This window comes from Gasterosteus aculeatus, chromosome 4 (genome assembly GCF_964276395.1).
Source record: "Gasterosteus aculeatus chromosome 4, fGasAcu3.hap1.1, whole genome shotgun sequence".
NCBI classification, from domain to species: Eukaryota; Metazoa; Chordata; class Actinopteri; order Perciformes; family Gasterosteidae; genus Gasterosteus; species Gasterosteus aculeatus.
The window spans coordinates 1,056,664-1,075,359 of NC_135691.1; the positions used below are offsets into that span (position 1 = coordinate 1,056,664).

At 43.4% G+C, this 18,696-nt stretch overlaps 3 protein-coding genes across 6 annotated transcripts in view; 1 reads left to right on the forward strand and 2 right to left on the reverse strand.

Annotated features, from left to right (window-relative positions):
- Positions 1 to 18,696, reverse strand: part of LOC144406253 (uncharacterized) — a 40,133-nt gene that overhangs the window by 8,990 nt on the left and 12,447 nt on the right. The window lies entirely within an intron of this gene.
- On the forward strand, positions 1,087 to 8,189 carry LOC120818525 (uncharacterized). The gene is made up of 14 exons (XM_078102140.1): positions 1,087 to 1,299; positions 1,419 to 1,721; positions 1,812 to 2,150; positions 2,688 to 2,807; positions 2,894 to 2,937; positions 3,021 to 3,148; positions 3,730 to 3,758; positions 5,290 to 5,361; positions 5,606 to 5,695; positions 5,829 to 6,167; positions 6,264 to 6,593; positions 6,748 to 6,852; positions 7,371 to 7,438; positions 7,616 to 8,189. The coding sequence occupies exons 1-14, from the start codon at positions 1,257 to 1,259 to the stop codon at positions 7,751 to 7,753; spliced, it is 2,148 nt and encodes a 715-aa protein (XP_077958266.1). The 5' UTR covers positions 1,087 to 1,256; the 3' UTR covers positions 7,754 to 8,189.
- LOC120814468 (uncharacterized) lies at positions 11,830 to 14,721 on the reverse strand. Of its 3 annotated transcripts, none has more exons than XM_078101695.1 (6): positions 14,545 to 14,721; positions 14,070 to 14,411; positions 13,644 to 13,973; positions 12,747 to 12,866; positions 12,617 to 12,660; positions 11,830 to 12,533 (listed from the first exon to the last, which is right to left on the reverse strand). In XM_078101695.1, the coding sequence occupies exons 1-6, from the start codon at positions 14,585 to 14,587 to the stop codon at positions 12,405 to 12,407; spliced, it is 1,008 nt and encodes a 335-aa protein (XP_077957821.1). In that variant the 5' UTR covers positions 14,588 to 14,721; the 3' UTR covers positions 11,830 to 12,404. The 3 variants fall into 3 exon arrangements, with proteins under 3 accessions (XP_077957821.1, XP_077957819.1, XP_077957820.1); XM_078101694.1 differs by having other exon boundaries at positions 12,444 to 12,533; positions 12,617 to 12,665; positions 14,545 to 14,647; XM_078101693.1 differs by lacking the exon at positions 12,617 to 12,660 and having other exon boundaries at positions 12,769 to 12,866; positions 14,545 to 14,647.

An 18,696-nucleotide genomic window follows, 5' to 3' on the forward strand; every position in this document is an offset into this window, starting at 1 on the left:
TTCTCTCATCATTTCAACTTTCTATCCCCTTTCTTCAGTGCGGAAATGGGCTTCTATTGTTGTGTGAATGCCTCACTCGGGCCAATCCAAAGACGTGTTTGTAACCAATCAGGTGTAGATACCATGGTGTGGTGGTGGGCGTGGTTTGGCTCGGCTGCAGGGGGGGGACTGAGAAGGGAGTGGGTCAGGGAACGGTGCCGGGGGAGGCAATTGGCCTCAGCTGATGTTAATCAGCATTTGGTATTCTGCTGTTAAGTAGGAGAGATGCGGCGACAGCGAGAGAGCGAGCGAGGAGGCTTGAGCCGGCTGGTGTGAACAATCAATAAAAAAAATTTACAATGGACCCGACTGCCTCGTGCTCATCATTCCAAGACCCCCCCAGAGGACCAACCTGTGACACATGGTGACTGGCTCCGCCCCCTTACTGTCAAAAAGAAACAAAAACCTTCTCTCTTTTAGTCCTGTGCCTTTGTGGAAGGAGGGAACAGCCGGCTTTAACACGCCTTCTGGCCATTACGAGTACCTCGTGATGCCTTTCGGCCTAACCAACGCTCCGGCGGTGTTCCAGGCCAAAGTCAGCGCTGTGGCTCAGTGGCCTACACCTGATAACCGCAAGAATGTTCAGCAATTCCTGGGTTTTGCTAACTTCTACAGGCGGTTTATCAGAAACTTCAGCGCCATAGCAGCTGTTGAATCTCCAGTGCGTTCGTGTGATGGCGCTCTGCTCCTGCCCTTCACCGTAGGGTCATCATTGGGGAGGGGAACTAAGAACTGGTTTCAGTGGACAAACTGGTTTTAAACTGTCCAATCCATCACAATTAAAAGACTCTAAGTATGTAACTCCTCTGATGTTAGCATGCTGATGTTAGCATGTTGATCTTAGCATGTGTCACGAGGTCCAGATCCCTTTGTTGTTGACTCCAGAAGGAACCGCGGCCTTGACACAGAGAAACACTCGATGAATCCTCCGAGCAGCCTCAAGCCTCCTCGAACATCAATGTGTGACATACCAGTCAGACAAAACCCTTAATACGTCTTTCAAATCTACACAGTATAAAAGTCCTTGCGACATCCTCTGCGCTGTAGAAACCCTCCATGAAACGCATGTATTTAGGTAGAAAGACGTTAGATTTCCTCTGTGGTGGTGCACTCAACACCACCGCTCTGAAACCGTCACCTCCCACTTGATACGAGGACATCGGGGTAAAACATGTGGTGATCAGTCTGAGTTCAGTCTCAAGTGGAACATCAGGAAAATGAGGATGGTGTTTTATTTCACGCTGATTCTGAGCGCGGCGCGTAAGTACATGTAGAAATGTCACATCTACTCCACATTCTGAAGTGTACTCATGTTCTCACGGTGTTGATGTGAGAATACGCGGGACTCTCTGTCGTTGATGTGAATGATGTCTCCTCAGGATGCTCGGATCCGATGATGGAGACGAGGACTGTTGCTGTTGGAAGTGATGTGAAACTGAGTTGTGCCCGAGAGTCCTCAGGGAGCGTGTTTTGGATCAGACTTGTTTCTGGAAACGTTCCTGAATACTTGATGAAGTCAAATAGCTTTAAGAGTGATCGTCACATTACAGCCACACAACACTCTGGAACATTGGATCTGCATATTGAAAAAGCCCGTCTGAGTGATTCTGCAGTTTACTGCTGTTTTAAAACATCGAAAAAAGACTTAACTTTTTTGAGCGTAACAGACCTGAGGGTTGAAGGTAAGTACATACCATAATACTACTAATAAACTACAACGTGTTTTAATAAATGTTAAACATGAAATGAATCCTGTTCTCGACTTCTTTTAGCAGAACCTGATTCCAGTGCAGTCGCTGCATCTGATCCGGTCCGTCCAGGAGACGCAGTGACTGAGGAGACGTGTCCGGTCCCCTGGGACTCTGAGATGAAGACGTGTCCAGGAGGACACAGTGTGTGCTGTGCGAGAGCCGCACCTCATCGATATGAGCCACCGTTTAATGGAAACCGTGTTGAAGAACATGAGGGGAACGCAGAGGAACTCTCAGCAGATAAACACGTCTACAGCTTCTTCATGAAGGTCGACTCCCCGGATGCTGGATCCCAGTACTGCGCTGTGGCAGCATGTGAGGAGAGATTTACTGCAAATGAAACACAGCTAGATACTGAAGGTAAATACCATTTCTTCTGCGTTAAAACTGTTGGTGGCTGCACCATTCGATTAAGTGGAAATGCATGTTTGAGTTTTTTTCTATGTTAATGATATGAAGTAAAGGAAATAAAGGTTTGAACAATGTTTTGTCATTTACAATCTGTGTGGTTTATTCCTTCAAAGGAAATAACATTCTTAGAGATCATTTTCCGGTGTTGAAGTGCACAGTTGGAATCCCACTAAAAAGTTGATTTAACTGATACAGAGTCAGTTGTATGAAAGAGCTGGAGTCATTATCCAGCATCAAGGACTTTAACTTGTTGTTCCACATAGAGTGTATTCAACACTGAGCAGATTTATTTGCGATACTTATTTCATTAAATTGTTAGCACTTCGTTGAGTGTTGACTAGATTGGAACAATATAAACACCAGCTTTAAGTTCATTTAATTCTGTGAAATTTGCGGTGTACAGATTGATTTGAGCATTTGTGTGTTAAACCCTGTGTTGTAGGGTTGTATTGTGCTGTATGTGATTCTGTGTTCTGTTTGTTTCAGACGGGTTCTGGTCCTTTGGTGACGTATTTCTGGGTTCTGTCGTGGTTCTTAGTTTGAATGTTGCAGCCGTCCTCATTTACGTCATCAAGACAAATAAGTGTGATTATTGCAATAATGAAGGTAAGAAGCTTCCTGTCACTCATTAATTAGCTCTTATTATCATAATTATCACTCTAACAACAGTTTATTATGTATCTCATGTTTAGCGGCTGCTTCTCTGCTAGAAAATGTTCCAAAGGGGAATTTCAAGGTAAGATCAATTCATCAGATGAACATATGATGTATATTGATCAGTATTCATCCATTTAAGTGATTTACAATCCGTTTGCTCAGAGGAATGAAGACGCGTGGACTTATTCTACTGCCGTCTTCACCGTGATGAAGTCAGGTGGAAGGAGGCGCGCAGAGGGAGCGCAGAGGGAGAACATCCACGCTGCTGCCAAGGCCTCCGGGTCGGATTAGCATGTTTCCTGGACTCAGTGAGATCAGCTGGTAGCGTGTGTGATGGAAGTCCAAAGGCTGTTGTATGTGGCCGAGAGGCCGTGATGACATGTGATGTGTTCTGCTCACCGCTTTGGGACTAATAGAGGATTACCTCATGCTTCCATGTAGCACTAGTTGCTTTGTGTTACATTATGATGCAAAGATTAATCTCACACGCTGTTACACTGACTTTACTCTCACAGCCTCTTTCTGTCTGCCACCGTGTGCAAAGGCCACATTTAGAGAGCCTGTAGGAGGCACCAAGTGTGCGTTTTAAAGAGAACCATCTGCATTGTCACCATTTCTATGATTTGGATTAACTTCTAAACTTAAAGCTGCATTAGATGTTGGACCCCTTTAATGTAAAATATATATACAGGATTAAGTTATCCGTTTAAAAAAAGACAGTAAAAGAGACAATTATGTCAAGAAAAGATTGCAAAAGTAAAAAGTACTTTAATTCATGTTTTAATTATATGAGATGATGAAATACTTGGTTTTCATAAAGTCTACATTCACACTTCACACTTTGTTCTTGACATTTTCTTTTTGGCTGCAGCCACATTTCCTCTCACATTCCCCACATCTGTCATTAAAGCTCCAGCTGTTTAAAAGTCCTTCTCTCCACCTCTCAGGGTTGTTGGAAGTCAAAGTTGAGACAATTATCAGGACATTTGAGTCCGGCTCCATGAAGAGTTGAGCCTAGCTTAGCACAAACACGGGAAGCTAAACAGCTAGCTCACACTTACAGAAGAACATACCGCGTCCTTCATAAGTGGGACGTCTTTAGCGTACGAAACATGACAAACATGATGGAGGCTCGGTTCAGTTACATGAGTGACTCCAGCTGTCACTTCCTGTGTTTCAGCCAATCATTTCACTGCAAACGTTGATCTGTGACTACATCTGCAGTGTGACATCAGCACTGAAGGTCAAACCCATCAAGAGAAACTGCACAGGAGTCTGCAGACTTCTGTTCATCTCAACATGCATCACTGATGCTGCACAACATGACGGACGTTTACTTTCCTTCTCTTTCTGCTTTTGCTGTCGTTATTTCTGCTGTTTGTGACGTTTGTGTGCTAATTCTTCCACAAAAGGTTTAGATTGATCATCGCTAATCTTTTGTCTCTATAACCTGTAATGTGCACGTGTGTACGTGACTGTGTGTGTGTAGATGAAGGTTATTAACGCCACTCACAAACAGATGACGCGTGGAAAGTTGAGCGTTGTGGTTGAAGTGTGAAAATGAGGTTTCAATCACTTCCTGTGATTCTCAGCATTTGGTCTTAGGGGCGGGGGGACGGGGGACGGGGGGAAGGGGGATGGGGACGGGGGGATGGGGGACGGGGGACGGGGGGACGGGGGACGGGGGACGGGCGGGTCTATGAAGAGCAGTAGACACTGAGTAGTTTTACTTGAGCTGTTGGTGGTTTTATTCATTGGGAGGCTGCTGTGGAGAGACGGAGGAGAGCTACATCGATCCCTTCCAGCAGGACTCAGTGTCTCCTCAGCATGACAAATGTCTCTGCATGGAGGTCACATGCTCTGTAGAGACATTGTGACTCATGACTTGTGTCCATTGTGTTCCTTCAACATACACAATGCTACAGAGACATGAAGCTTCAGCAGCAGTTGATAGAATACGCACATTAAAGGGAGGAGGACCACAAGCTGTCTTCATCATATAAGTCCAGTTAGAAGAGAAACCCGGTTCTTCACCCCCTGACCTCACGTGGCTGGATGAGCGTCAGGACACCAGCACAATGACAGTAAAAGTCCTGCATTCAAATGGATTCCTCAAGTGTGAAACGCAGCTTATGGGCTCCGTAAACTAATAAATATTATGCTTCCAGGTCAATTAATGATGCAAGATATTCAAATGAATTTATAGCATTTCATTTGAATTGTTACATTTTGACATTTCTCAGTGAGGTAAATGAAACTCATGTTTTCTTCTTGTATGAGTACTACAGTTAAGTGGAGGTATCTTTATACTTCTATGATTATGAAATACATCATAAACATCTGTAGCTGTTTGGGGACCTCAGGAGAGCGTGTTCCTCTGGGTTCGGCCCGTGGGGGTTTAGATCTGGACTCTGATGTTTGGTCTTTGCAGGTTTATCGCTGAGGAAACAAGGAAGCACCGTTTCTATTCTTCAAAAACAAAATATCACATCTGCTTTTGTAAGTAAGTTGCAATTGATTTGAATAAATACTATCATAACATCCGGATTCAAAGGACCAATCAGATGTAAAGGATTACATTTAAATCCTTCTTAGAATTGTACATTGCTTAAATACTCACAATGAGAAGCTCAGGATGTAGAAAGTGAGGCAGAAAACAGTTTCTAGATTCAAGAGGAAATGCATTTAGTCCTTTTCAGCCAATCAGGATGATTTCTATCTGATGACCGTGTGACCAAACCTTTAAGGAGGAAGAATTCAGTTGCAGTGCAAGAGAAGAGGGGGCTTCACCACCATGATGGGAGGACTCGCTCTTCTGCTTCTTTTAGGAACACTGTGTGAGTGACACTTTACACCTGGTTATTGTTTCTATTAAACGATGTTGGACTATAAAGACAAATTAATACTTTACCTTGTTCACCTTCTTGTATCACGTGATTGATTTAATGTTGTTTCTTTTCTTTTCTTCAGACCCGATTGAAGCTGCAGAGGTTCAACAGGTCTCTTTGACGGAGGCTGAACTTGGTGGAAATTATACGTTTCAGTGTCCAGTTTCTGAGGAGGAAAAAAATATATTGTACTGGTACAAGCAGCCTCTTGGATGTACGATCCAAACTGTTGCTACAAGAATTTATTCTCAACCAACACTTAGTCCACAATTTAACAACTCACGATTCAGAGTCACAGCAGGAGAGACTCATTCTTTGACCATCATGAATATCAGCAAAGAGGACGAAGCGACTTACTTCTGTTTCTATGGATCATTGTATTCACCACGTTTTGGTGATGGCGTCTTCTTGGCTGTGAAAGGTAAAATATATTTAACTTGCTGCGTTGGCGCCACATTTGATGTCAGACAAACACTTGAGATTTGAATTCCTTTGGATGTTTCCCTGAATCGTGCAGATGGAAGTCTGCAGAAATCCTTCCACGTGGAACAAAGTCCGGAGGCTGAGTCCGTCCTGCCGGGCGACTCGGTGACCCTCCAGTGTTCTCTTGTCTCCAGGGACAAAGAGGACGGGGTCCAGTGTCCACAAGGACACAGAGTGTTCTGGTTCAGATCAGGAGGATCCCATTCAGGCTTGATGTACACTCAGGATACACAACCGGGGGACACAAGTTGTGTCTATCGACTGTCCAAAAGGATCTGGAACTCCTCTGATGCTGGGACTTACCGCTGTGCCGTGGCCTCATGCGGACAGATCCTGTTTGGTGGAGGAACCAAAGTGGACACAAGTACGTTTTAAAGTCTCCCGTCTTAAATAGGGAATCACTCAGTACGATTTAAACTTCAAAGCTGGTGAGATTTAAATGAGAAACAAGGTAGTCATTGAAATAACTGACGTGAATGAGGCGTTAAGGGTCTATTTTGACATTTCTCTCATTCCAGGTTCAAACCTGAAAGTGGTTGTCACAGTTCTTGGCGTCCTGTTGGCGTGCTGTGTGACTGTGATTATCCTCCTTATTTTCTACGTGAATCGAAGGAGAGCTGAAGGTCGGTTAACCAGATGAACACGGACTAAATGAAACATTAACTCATGCACATTGAGCCCCACCGACTGATCTCCTGAATAAGTGGTTGGCGTATTGAGCTCAGGGTCATTTAACTAAAGTTAGTAAGTAAAACGTATCACAGCAGCAGGAGAACAAAGCTCAGGTCACTGAAGACTTGGGAAGCAAGTAGTTAGTTGAGATGTTTTCAAGCTTCAATCATCAACAGCAGCGTCACGGCTACAAATCCAACACAGTCAGAGGACATCTGTCACCACGTTCTCTGTTCATCTGAGAACAAAGTCACACAGAGCTTATTATATTACATCAGATGATACGTTACTGCATTCTAGCAGTGGATCAGGATCAGATACATCAGTATATATATATATATATATATATATATATATATATATATATATATATATAGTGGTTGAGTCAACGTGTAACTGTAAAGCGACTGAAAATGATTAAAACAACGATCACAATAAATGACGCACTTCTTTGTCCTTTTGTATTCAGCAGAAGCAACAAGCGGCGCCTGTAATCCTGCTCAATCCCAGCGGACAGCGGATCAATCAGCTGACCAGGTAAATATGTTCATAACCTTCATGCTCAGCGCCAGAGACTTAGAACATTAATCTGATTCATTAAAAAAATACTCATATATAGCTAATGATAACCTCTATATATGCATCGTGATGGTAACCTGTATATTTTAGACTTTACCTCTAAAGTCTGTTACTAATGGATGTTATTATTTGCAGGGTGGAGACGGAGAAGTAAGTAATTATGCAGCAGTGAATCTTTCCACAAGACGTGAAGTGAAAAGAGTGAAGAAAAGAGCTTCTTCACAGGAGTGTGTGTACTCCGCTGTGCGAGTGAACACACAACTCCACCTGTAGAGCAGCGAGGCTTCTCAATGGACGGACTTTGTTCAGCTTTGAATGTTCAAAACAAATGAGGGGAAGTTCATATTGTCATTTGAAATGAAATGCTTCCTGTTGGTCGAGTTCTTCTTGTGAGACACGTGAGCACGCTGGAATGTGACTGGTTGTCGAGGCGGAAGGAAAAGACATCAGTGCCTGAGGAAGAAGTATGCCAGTTTTCATTTGCATGGAAGATGTCAGAGAAAAGGCTTATTTCTTCTTTAAGCAGTTACTTTCTAAATTGCTGCTTTTATTTTCTTCTTAGTGGATTAACAGTGTTATTTTATTTTCCTTTTAAAAAGTCTGTTTTTCAATCTACATTGTTTTTTAAATGTTTCATCTGCATTTTCAAATGTTGTTTTTTGGTGCACTTCAATGTTCCAAGGAAATAAATACATTTGACTTAATTGCACGACTGTCCTCAACCTGCCTTTTCAAGGCAAGTCTGCTGAATCAGATGAATTAAAACATAATTTATTTTTTAAACTTTTTAACTAAAAGAAAGAAGATTTTTCTTTTCAGTTTTCGTGTGTTAAACACTCCTCTCCCACACTGATACATGTAGTGGTCATAAAGGACAAAATGGACAAACAGAAAATCAACCCAGTGTAACAAATTTCTGTAAATTGACGGTAACTTACACTATTTCACAATAACTGTAACATATAGTTACATTTTCATCATGGTCAATGCCATAAATGTAATTAAACAGTTGATGCCGTCAATTTATAATAACAGCAGATGACCGTAATTTAACGGCATTGTATTGAAATACTACTTATTTATGAAGTAGGTTTAGTAAATGTAAATATTCGCCTACAGAGCCAACGGGGCCACTTTCCTCACACGTGGTTATCTCAGTTAGCCGGATCATTTTCAGGATAAGATGACGTAGATCAGGCTTGTCGGTTCCCCGCAGCAGGTTTGGCTAAATTACCATAGCAACACATCGAAAACTTGAACCTTTGAGCTGCTGGATTAGTTCGCCAATCCCCCGAAAAAAATGGCTGCTCTCTGTCACGGTTTGGGTTTGTTTCCTGTTTTATTTTGTGGTTTCCGGCCTCTTGTCTCCCGGGTAACTTCACTTCCTGCTTTGTCATGTCATCCCCTGTGATTGTCTGATTGTTTCCACCTGTGTCCAATCACCTGCACCTACCGAGTGTATTTAAGCTGTGTGTGTCTTTTGTCCCTCGTTGCGTCATTGAATGTTCTATCCTGAATGTCTTGGTGAAAGTCTTAGCGGTTCCTGGTCCCGGTCCCGGTTCCTTTTCCCTTGGCGAGTATGTATTTTGACTAGTCTTTTGTGTGGAACTCTGCGTCTGCCTACCCCGATCGTGACAGAATGACGCTACCACACAAGGACTCAGCAGAGTTTTTTCCCCTGAACCAGTTCTCGGGAACCCGTCTGGCTCCCTGAACGCCGACCCCCAGAGGCCGGGCCCTCTAACCCTCGTCCCCTGGTGAGAAGGGGACGTATTCTCCTTATGTTGTAGAGCGTGTATCTAGGAATCAAGAATCAGGAAACATTTATTGCCAAAATATGTCAAACATACAAGGAATTTGTCTTGGCGGTTGGTGCGTGACAGTAGACAGTGTAACAATAGACAACAAGACAGCAGCGCACAAGTTATAAAATAAAGTAAAATGAAATGCTAATGCAATGGGTTAGTAGAATAAGGCTATGGGTTAGTATAAAACAAGAGAATAAAGTTAGAGGTCCATCCATCCATCGTCAAACCGCTTTTCCGGCACACAGGGTCGCAGGGGGGCTGGAGTCCATCCCAGCCAACTTCGGGCGAGAGACGGGGTACACCCTGGATTGGTCGCCAGCCAATCACAGGGCTACACAGAGACATACAACCATTCACACTCACATTCATACACCTACGGGTAATTTAAAGTCCCCAATTAACCTGATCCCTAGAGCATGTCTTTGGACTGTGGGAGGAGGCCGTAGAACCCGGAGAGAACCCACGCAGACACGGGGAGAACATGCAGACTCCACACAGAAAGGCCACTGGGCAGAGTTGAACCCAGGACCTTCTTGCTGTGAGGCGACAGTGCTAACCACCACGCCACCGTGACGCCCTAAAGTTAGAGTTTAAGAATTTAAAATATTGAAAAAGTTAAAAAATATTAAGCATGAAGTGCACTATCGAACAAGTAACAAAGTGACGAGTGACGACAAAGTGATGAATTACAGTTAAAGTGACGTGTGCAGTGTGAAGGGGAGCGACTGGTGGGATGTTATAGTCAGTCAGTGGGGGACCGGCTCTGTTGATGAGCCCGACTGCCGACGGGAAGAAACTGTTGGTGTGGCGGGAGGTCTTAGTCCTGATGGACCTCAGCCTCCTGCCAGATGGAAGGGGCACAAACAGGTTTTGTCCGGGGTGAGAGGGGTCGGCTACCATCTTTTTAGCTCGCTTCAGAGACCTGGAAGCGAACAAGTCCTGCAGGGACGGCAGGTTGCAGCCGATCAGCCTCTCTGCAGAGCGGAGGACACGCTGCAGCCTGCCCTTGTCCTTGGCTGTGGCTGCAGCGTACCAGACGGTGATGGAGGAGCATCACCGGAGATCTCTGGAGATGGCCCACCAGAGATCAGTCCAATGACTTACTTATTGAGCTAAAGAGTAGGCTATGGTGGGCAAAAACATTTATAATACTGGCGCTTTTTGCCCCCCTTTACGGGCTGTGGATCCTGGACTATATACTTTCCCATATATTCTAAAACCTTTAAACATCCCTAAATATTTGCACATACTGCACAGTGCCCACCATAGACTACTCTTAAGCTCAATAAGTAAGTTAACTTACCTAAGGCCTTCTTCGGCCAATCTCCTCTGAATCGTGCTGGATGACACACCAAACAGATCCGCGATTTCTCAGGTTGATAGACCGGACAACAAAGTTAGCCAGCTCGTCGCCAGGAATATCCAGAGGCGGGCGTCCAGCACCTGTGCTTGTAGTACCAGTGCTAATGTTGACTTCATCAACTTGGACCTCTTCCACATGCACGCGGTGCTCAATCAGTCTTAAACTATTTAAAACTTCGTTGTCTATGTATGAAGAGAAGAGCACTTATCCGCCCTAGTATTTCCAAAAAAACCTCAATATGTGTCAAAATCCTATCTGCAGAAAACCCATGTTGATCGATTTGATCTGCTAATGCTAGCATGCTACCTCGGAGCCCAACGATGTCTTCCATTATGTAAACACTAACGTCCCTTAGCCAGCCTTCTTTTGCACACGGCTCTGTTGTCTGTTCTGAATGTTAGATGTAGCCACGCCCCCTGATTTGCATATAAGAACGTGAAATGTAAAACGGTATTGTGAAATAAGTCTCTGGAAATGAAAAACGGCATTATGAAATAAAAGTCTCCGGAAATGTAAAACGGCATTATGAAATAAGTCTCTGGAGATGAAAAACGGCATTATGAAATAAAAATCTCAGGAAATGTAAAACGGCATTATGAAATAAAAATCTCCGGAAATGTAAAACGGCATTATGAAATAAAAGTACCATGAAATGAAAAGTGGCATTATGAAATAAAAGTACCATGAAATAATTACATTCATTTAATATTCAGGTATTTATTGCCTCATTTATTTAGTTCATAATGTATTTCAATTGGATATTTCATGTATTTATGTATTTATTCATTTATTTAATTTTGACTAAAACGGCATTCCATACATTAGAACGTCAGGATCTTTTACACTTTGCTTCACTTTCATGACATCATTGGCCACGTGCTGAAATACTGTAAGACCCCGACATACCCCCCATCAGTGGGCCCCAGTCTGCTTTGTGGGGTGAAGGACAAAGACAAAATCCCTCCCTTTGGAAGGCGTGTCCTGATTGGCCGGCTGCTTTCATGCAGCTCTTCAGTGAACGAATGCCTGCTTGTGATTGGAGGAGAGTAATACCTGCAGAATCCAGTAGGGGGCTCCACTTGTGAAATGGAACTACAGCTACAACATCTTAACACTTCTTTTCTTCCCATCTTCAAAGATAAATGGAGAGGAGCAATAGAAAGATGACAAACTTTGTGTTTACAGTTTAGAAGCACAACTTTAATCCCATTTGTTGATTAACTTTGAGTGAGAACAGCTTAATGAGAAGCAGGAGAGAACCTTTCAACAGCCACTGTGATACGACTAGTTAATTAGCCAGAGAGCATTATGCAGAAATGGATAACTTAATCCTGTATATATATTTTGCATTAAAGGGGTCCAACATCTAATGCAGCTGTAAGTTTACATCAAAATAGCAATCAGTCAATCAAAATCTATGGAGCATAGAAATGGTGACAATGCAGATGGTTCTCTTTAAAACGCACACTTGGTGCCTCCTACAGGCTCTCTAAATGTGGCCTTTGCACACGGTGGCAGACAGAAAGAGGCTGTGAGAGTAAAGTCAGTGTAACAGCGTCTGAGATTAATCTTTGCATCATAGTGTAACACAAAGCGACTAGTGCTACATGGAAGCATGAGGTAATCCTCTATTAGTCCCAAAGCGGTGAGCAGAACACATCACATGTCATCACGGCCTCTCGGCCACATACAACAGCCTTTGGACTTCCATCACACACGCTACCAGCTGATCTCACTGAGTCCAGGAAACATGCTAATCCGACCCGGAGGCCTTGGCAGCAGCGTGGATGTTCTCCCTCTGCGCTCCCTCTGCGCGCCTCCTTCCACCTGACTTCATCACGGTGAAGACGGCAGTAGAATAAGTCCACGCGTCTTCATTCCTCTGAGCAAACGGATTGTAAATCACTTAAATGGATGAATACTGATCAATATACATCATATGTTCATCTGATGAATTGATCTTACCTTGAAATTCCCCTTTGGAACATTTTCTAGCAGAGAAGCAGCCGCTAAACATGAGATACATAATAAACTGTTGTTAGAGTGATAATTATGATAATAAGAGCTAATTAATGAGTGACAGGAAGCTTCTTACCTTCATTATTGCAATAATCACACTTATTTGTCTTGATGACGTAAATGAGGACGGCTGCAACATTCAAACTAAGAACCACGACAGAACCCAGAAATACGTCACCAAAGGACCAGAACCCGTCTGAAACAAACAGAACACAGAATCACATACAGCACAATACAACCCTACAACACAGGGTTTAACACACAAATGCTCAAATCAATCTGTATGGACACTTCGATCTCTTTAAAGCTAAAAAGATGGTAGCCGACCCCTCTCACCCCGGACAGAACCTGTTTGTGCCCCTTCCATCTGGCAGGAGGCTGAGGTCCATCAGGACTAAGACCTCCCGCCACACCAACAGTTTCTTCCCGTCGGCAGTCGGGCTCATCAACAGAGCCGGTCCCCCACTGACTGACTATAACATCCCACCGGTCGCTCCCCTTCACACTGCACACGTCACTTTAACTGTCATTCATCACTTTGTCGTCACTTTGTTACTTGTTCGCTAGTGCACTTCATGCCTAATATTTAAACTTTTTTAATATTTTAAGTTTTTTAACTTTAACTTTATTCCCTTGTTTTGTACTAACCCATGGCCTTATTCTTTTTTTTTTTTACTAACCCATTGCATTAGCATTTCATTTTACTTTATTTTATTACTTGTGCACTGCTGTCTTGTTGTCTGTTGTCACACTGTATGTCACGCACCAACCGCCAAGACAAATTCCTTGTATGTTTGACATATTTTGGCAATAAATGTTTCCTGATTCCTGATTTTTTCCTGTAAGCCACACGGCTGGTAAATGACCAAACATTGTTCAAACCTGCATTTATTCATTTATTTTTCTTCCTAGCATTAAAGTTTAAATCGTACTGAGTGATTCCCTATTTAAGACGGGAGACTTTAAAACGTACTTGTGTCCACTTTGGTTCCTCCACCAAACAGGATCTGTCCGCATGAGGCCACGGCACAGCGGTAAGTCCCAGCATCAGAGGAGCTCCGGATCCTTTTGGACAGACGATAGACACAACTTGTGTCCCCCGGTTGTGTATCCTGACTGTACATGAAGCCTGGATGGGATCCTCCTGATCTGAACCAGAACACGCTGTGTCCGTGTGGACACTGGACCCCGTCCTCTTTGTCCCTGGAGACAAGAGAACACTGGAGGGTCACCGAGTCGCCCGGCAGGACGGACTCAGCCTCCGGACTTTGTTCCACGTGGAAGGATTTCTGCAGACTTCCATCTGCACGATTCAGGGAAACATCCAAAGGAATTCAAATCTCAAGTGTTTGTCTGACATCAAATGTGGCGCCAACGCTGCAAGTTAAATATATTTTACCTTTCACAGCCAAGAAGGTGCCATCACCAAAACGTGGTGAATACAATGATCCATAGAAACAGAAGTAAGTTGCTTCGTCCTCTTTGCTGATATTCATGATGGTCAAAGAATGAGTCTCTCCTGCTGTGACTCTGAAACGTGAGTTGTTAAATTGTGGACTAAGTGTTTGTTTGGTGAAAGTTATTGTAGCAACAGTTTGGATCATACATCCAAGAGGCTGCTTGTACCAGTAAAGTAATTCACTCTCTTCCTCCTCAGAAACTGGACACTGAAACGTAACATTTCCACCAAGTTCAGCCTCCGTCAAAGAGACCTGTTGAACCTCTGCAGCTTCAATCGGGTCTGAAGAAAAGAAAAGAAACAACATTAAATCGATCACGTGATACAAGAAGGTGAAAAAGGTAAAGTATTAATTTGTCTTTATAGTCCAACATAGTTTAATAGAAACAATAACCAGGTGTAAAGTGTCACTCACACAGTGTTCCTAAAAGAAGCAGAAGAGCGAGTCCTCCCATCATGGTGGTGAAGCCCCCTCTTCTCTTGCACTGCAACTGAATTCTTCCTCCTTAAAGGTTTGGTCACACGGTCCTCAGATAGAAATCATCCTGATTGGCTGAAAAGGACTAAATGCATTTCCTCTTGAATCTAGAAACTGTTGCCTGGTGCCTCATGGTAACGGTACATGAATTGTTATGAATAAAGTAATTAATTCATTGATGCAACAACTTAAGTATCTCATCATGAATTGTAACTTTATAAACCCTGATAGCGCACAGATTACGGCATCCCGAGCTTCTCATTCGGAGTATTTAAGTAATGTACAATTACAAGCAGGGTTTAAATGTAATCTTTTTCATCCGATTGGTCCTTTGGATGTCATGATAGTGTTGATGAATTGCTTTTAAACTTACTTACAAAAGCAGATGTGATATTTTGTTTTTGAAGAATAGAAACGGTGCTTCCTCGTTTCCTCAGCGATAAACCTGCAAAGACCAAACATCAGAGTCCAGATCTAAACCCCCACGGGCCGAACCCAGAGGAACACGCTCTCCTGAGGTCCCCAAACAGCTACAGATGTTTTATGATGTATTTCAGAATCATAGAAGTATTCAGATGTATGTTGCTGAAGCTTCTTCCGGATGGTTGATTTTGGACCACATGAAACCATGATGGTTAATGTTACATGAGGGTGATGTAATGCATGACATCACAGCTTAACTCAAAGACGCTTTAAGCCAAAGGCCAATGAATGTATTGTAATATTAAGGGGAATAGAGATTGGTCGCCAGGTGGGATGTCATGGTGACCAACGTGGGAGGAGCTATGTTTAAATGTTCAGACAATCACAAACGGCCACATACAGTACATACATACATACATATGTGGCTTGTGGAGATTTCCTGTATTTGCTTCTGTTAGTTATTGATTTCTAAACTCGACCCAGTTGATTCTTTTGACCTTTCACCTCTGGCCAGCCGGAGGGAGAAGGGAGCTGAGCGTTGGTTTGCTGGTAGAACCCTCATGGACCTCCACTTAACTGTAACGTCCTCATAGCATGAACTGATACTGCAGAAGGAAACATTGTAGAGCTTCGTTTACCTCACAGAGAAATCTGACTGGTTACAAAATGTATTAATTTCAAAACTTCTCCGTCTCTCCACAGCAGCCTCCAAACAAATAAAACCACAAACAGCTCAAGTAAAACTCTACTCAGTGTCTACTGCTCTTCATAGACCCGCCCGTCCCCCGTCCCCCGTCCCCCCGTCCCCCGTCCCCCCGTCCCCCCGTCACTAAGACTAAATGCTGAGAATCACAGGAAGTGATTGACACCTCATTTTCACACTTAAACCACAACGCTCAACTTTCCACGCGTCATTTGTTTGTGAGTGGCGTTAATAACCTTCATCTACACACACACACACACACACACACACACACACACACACACACACACACACATGCACATTTCACGTTATAGAGACAAAATATTAGCGATGATCAATCTAAACCTTTTGTGGAAGAATTAACACACAAACGTCACAAACAGCAGAAATAACGACAGCAAAAGCAGAAAGAGAAGGAAAGTAAACGTCCGTCATGTTGTGCAGCATCAGTGATGCATGTTGAGATGAACAGAAGTCTGCAGACTCCTGTGCAGTTTCTCTTGATGGTTTGACCTTCAGTGCTGATGTCACACTGCAGATGTAGTCACAGATCAACGTTTGCAGTGAAATGATTGGCTGAAACACAGGAAGTGACAGCTGGAGTCACTCATGTAACTGAACCGAGCCTCCATCATGTTTGTCATGTTTCGTACGCTAAAGACGTCCCACGTGTGAAGGACGCGGTATGTTCTTCTGTAAGTGTGAGCTAGCTGTTTAGCTTCCCGTGTTTGTGCTAAGCTAGGCTCAACTCTTCATGGAGCCGGACTGAAATGTCCTGATAATTGTCTCAACTTTGACTTCCAACAACCCTGAGAGGTGGAGAGAAGGACTTTTAAACAGCTGCAGCTTTAATGACAGATGTGGGGAATGTGAGAGGAAATGTGGCTGCAGCCAAAAAGAAAATGTCAAGAAGTCGCAGCTTAAAATGAGAGAAAGACGGTAAATGTACACTTCATGAGCAAAAAGCATTTCATCATCTCGTAATAACGTTTTAACAATATTACAAGTCGTTGGCAGTGAAGCCAAGAGCACAATGGACGCCTTCATAGTTTCATACTCGTATCAATGAAGGCCCATTTAGTGACTGATGTCATGAGTCACACTCTGTTTCACTCGCTGTCTGCTTTGAGACGCACATTAAGACACAACGCCACAGAGACCCAAAAGCAGCCAGTGAGCTCCTGTGCAGAAGTCCACCACAACTTCCTGTGAGTGTCGAGCAAAAACACACAATAGGCGTCAGGAGTTGTGCACAGTTACTTTCCTCTCTTAAAGCAAGTATAATGTAAAATACATCTCCCGGAAAGAAGCTGAATTAGTCATGTGCATTAATAAAACATGAATTATTGTAGAACGAGAGCGTGAGAGAGGAGCTCGGTGTGTCCTAAGAAGTCCCCAGGCAGTCTATGTCGGGGATGCGGGGAAGGCAGGACTCAAACGCAGGCTTTGAGAAAACAAGACTTTAATAGGCAAAAGGCAAAAAGCAAAAAGGCCAAGGGGCAAAAAGGCAGGCAGGAACTAGGAACATCCAGAACATTCGACAACGACGCGACAAGTGACAAGAGACACACATGGCTTTAATACACTAGGGAGGTGCAGGTGATTGGACACAGGTGGAAACAATCAGACAATCACAGGGGATGACAGGACAAGGCAGGAAGTGAAGTTACCCAGGGAGACAAGAAGCAGAAAACTACAAAATAAGACAGGAAACAAACCCACACCGTGACAGTCTAAGCCTTTAGCAGCTAAAGTAAGGGCTGGTCCAAGCTAACCTGAGCCAGCCCTAACTATAAGCAAAACCAAAGAGGAACGTTTTAAGCTTTACTTTAAAAGAGCTTTAAAAGAGATGACCGAACCTGCCCCCCTAACTGAAAGTGGAAGCTGGTTCCACAAAAGTGGAACTTGATAATTGAAGGCTCTGGCACCCATCCTACTTTTAAAAAACCATAGGAACAAGTAACCCAGCGTCAATGGAGCACAGTTGCCTTGTAGGGCAATAAGGTGTTACAAGCTCTTTAAGATACGACAGTGCCTCACCAGAGAGTGCCTTGTAGGTGAGGAGAAGTACCTTAAAATATATTCTTGATTCAACAGGGAGCCAGTGCAGAGAAGTTAATACAGGAGTGATATGCTCCCTTTTCTTAGTTCTTGTTAATACACGTGCTGCAGCATTCTAAATCAACTGGAGAGGCTTAAGAGATTTACAGGAGCAGCCTGATAACAAAGAATTACAGTAGTCCAGTCTAGAAGTAACAAACGGATTAACTAATTTGTCTGCATCACTTTGAGACAGGAAGTTCCTGATTTTTGATATGTTACGTAGATGAAAATAGGAGGTCCTTGAAGTCTTCTTTATATGTGAGTTGAAGGTCATATCCTGGTCGAAGAGAACGCCCAGATTCCTGACGGTGCTGCTGGGTACCAGAGCAATTCCATCCATAAAAAGTGCACCACGTGACAGCTGGCTTCGAAGGCGCTCTCGGCCTGTCAAGATAACTTCTGTTTTTTCTGAGTTTAGCATCAGGAAGTTGCCGGTCATCCAAGTTTTGATGGAAGTTTATGCGGTGTTTCCTGATAAGATCGCCCAAAGGAAGCATATAGAGGGTAAATAAAATCGAACCAAGTACAGAACCTTGTGGGACTCCGTGACCAACATTGGTGGTCTTAGAGGATTCACCGTTTACAAGCACAAACTAGGATCGATCCGATAAGTAGGATTTAAACCAGCTGAGTGCAGTTCTTTTGATACCAATTAAATGTTCTAGTCTCTGCAACAGGATACAATGGTCTATGGTATCAAATGCGGAACTGAGGTACTCTATGTCTCCTGTATGTCTCCGCTATGTGTCCTCTATGTCTCCTCTATATCTCCTATATGTGTCCTCTATGTCTCCTTTATGTCTCCTCTATGTGTCCTGTTTGTCTCCTGCATGTCATCTCTATGTGTCCTCTATGTCTAC

Excerpts from the sequence above, each read along its gene's own strand:
- LOC120818525 (XM_078102140.1), top strand. The coding sequence starts at position 1,257 with ATGAGGATGGTGTTTTATTTCACGCTGATTCTGAGCGCGGCGC. Across the intron at positions 2,938-3,020 it reads TTCCAAAGGGGAATTTCAAG|AGGAATGAAGACGCGTGGAC; the intron begins GTAAGATCAATT and ends CCGTTTGCTCAG. Across the intron at positions 7,439-7,615 it reads CGGATCAATCAGCTGACCAG|GGTGGAGACGGAGAAGTAAG; the intron begins GTAAATATGTTC and ends TATTATTTGCAG.
- LOC120814468 (XM_078101695.1), bottom strand. The coding sequence starts at position 14,587 with ATGATGGGAGGACTCGCTCTTCTGCTTCTTTTAGGAACACTGT. Across the intron at positions 13,974-14,069 it reads CACCTTCTTGGCTGTGAAAG|ATGGAAGTCTGCAGAAATCC; the intron begins GTAAAATATATT and ends TGAATCGTGCAG. Across the intron at positions 12,867-13,643 it reads AGGAACCAAAGTGGACACAA|ACGGGTTCTGGTCCTTTGGT; the intron begins GTACGTTTTAAA and ends TGTTTGTTTCAG.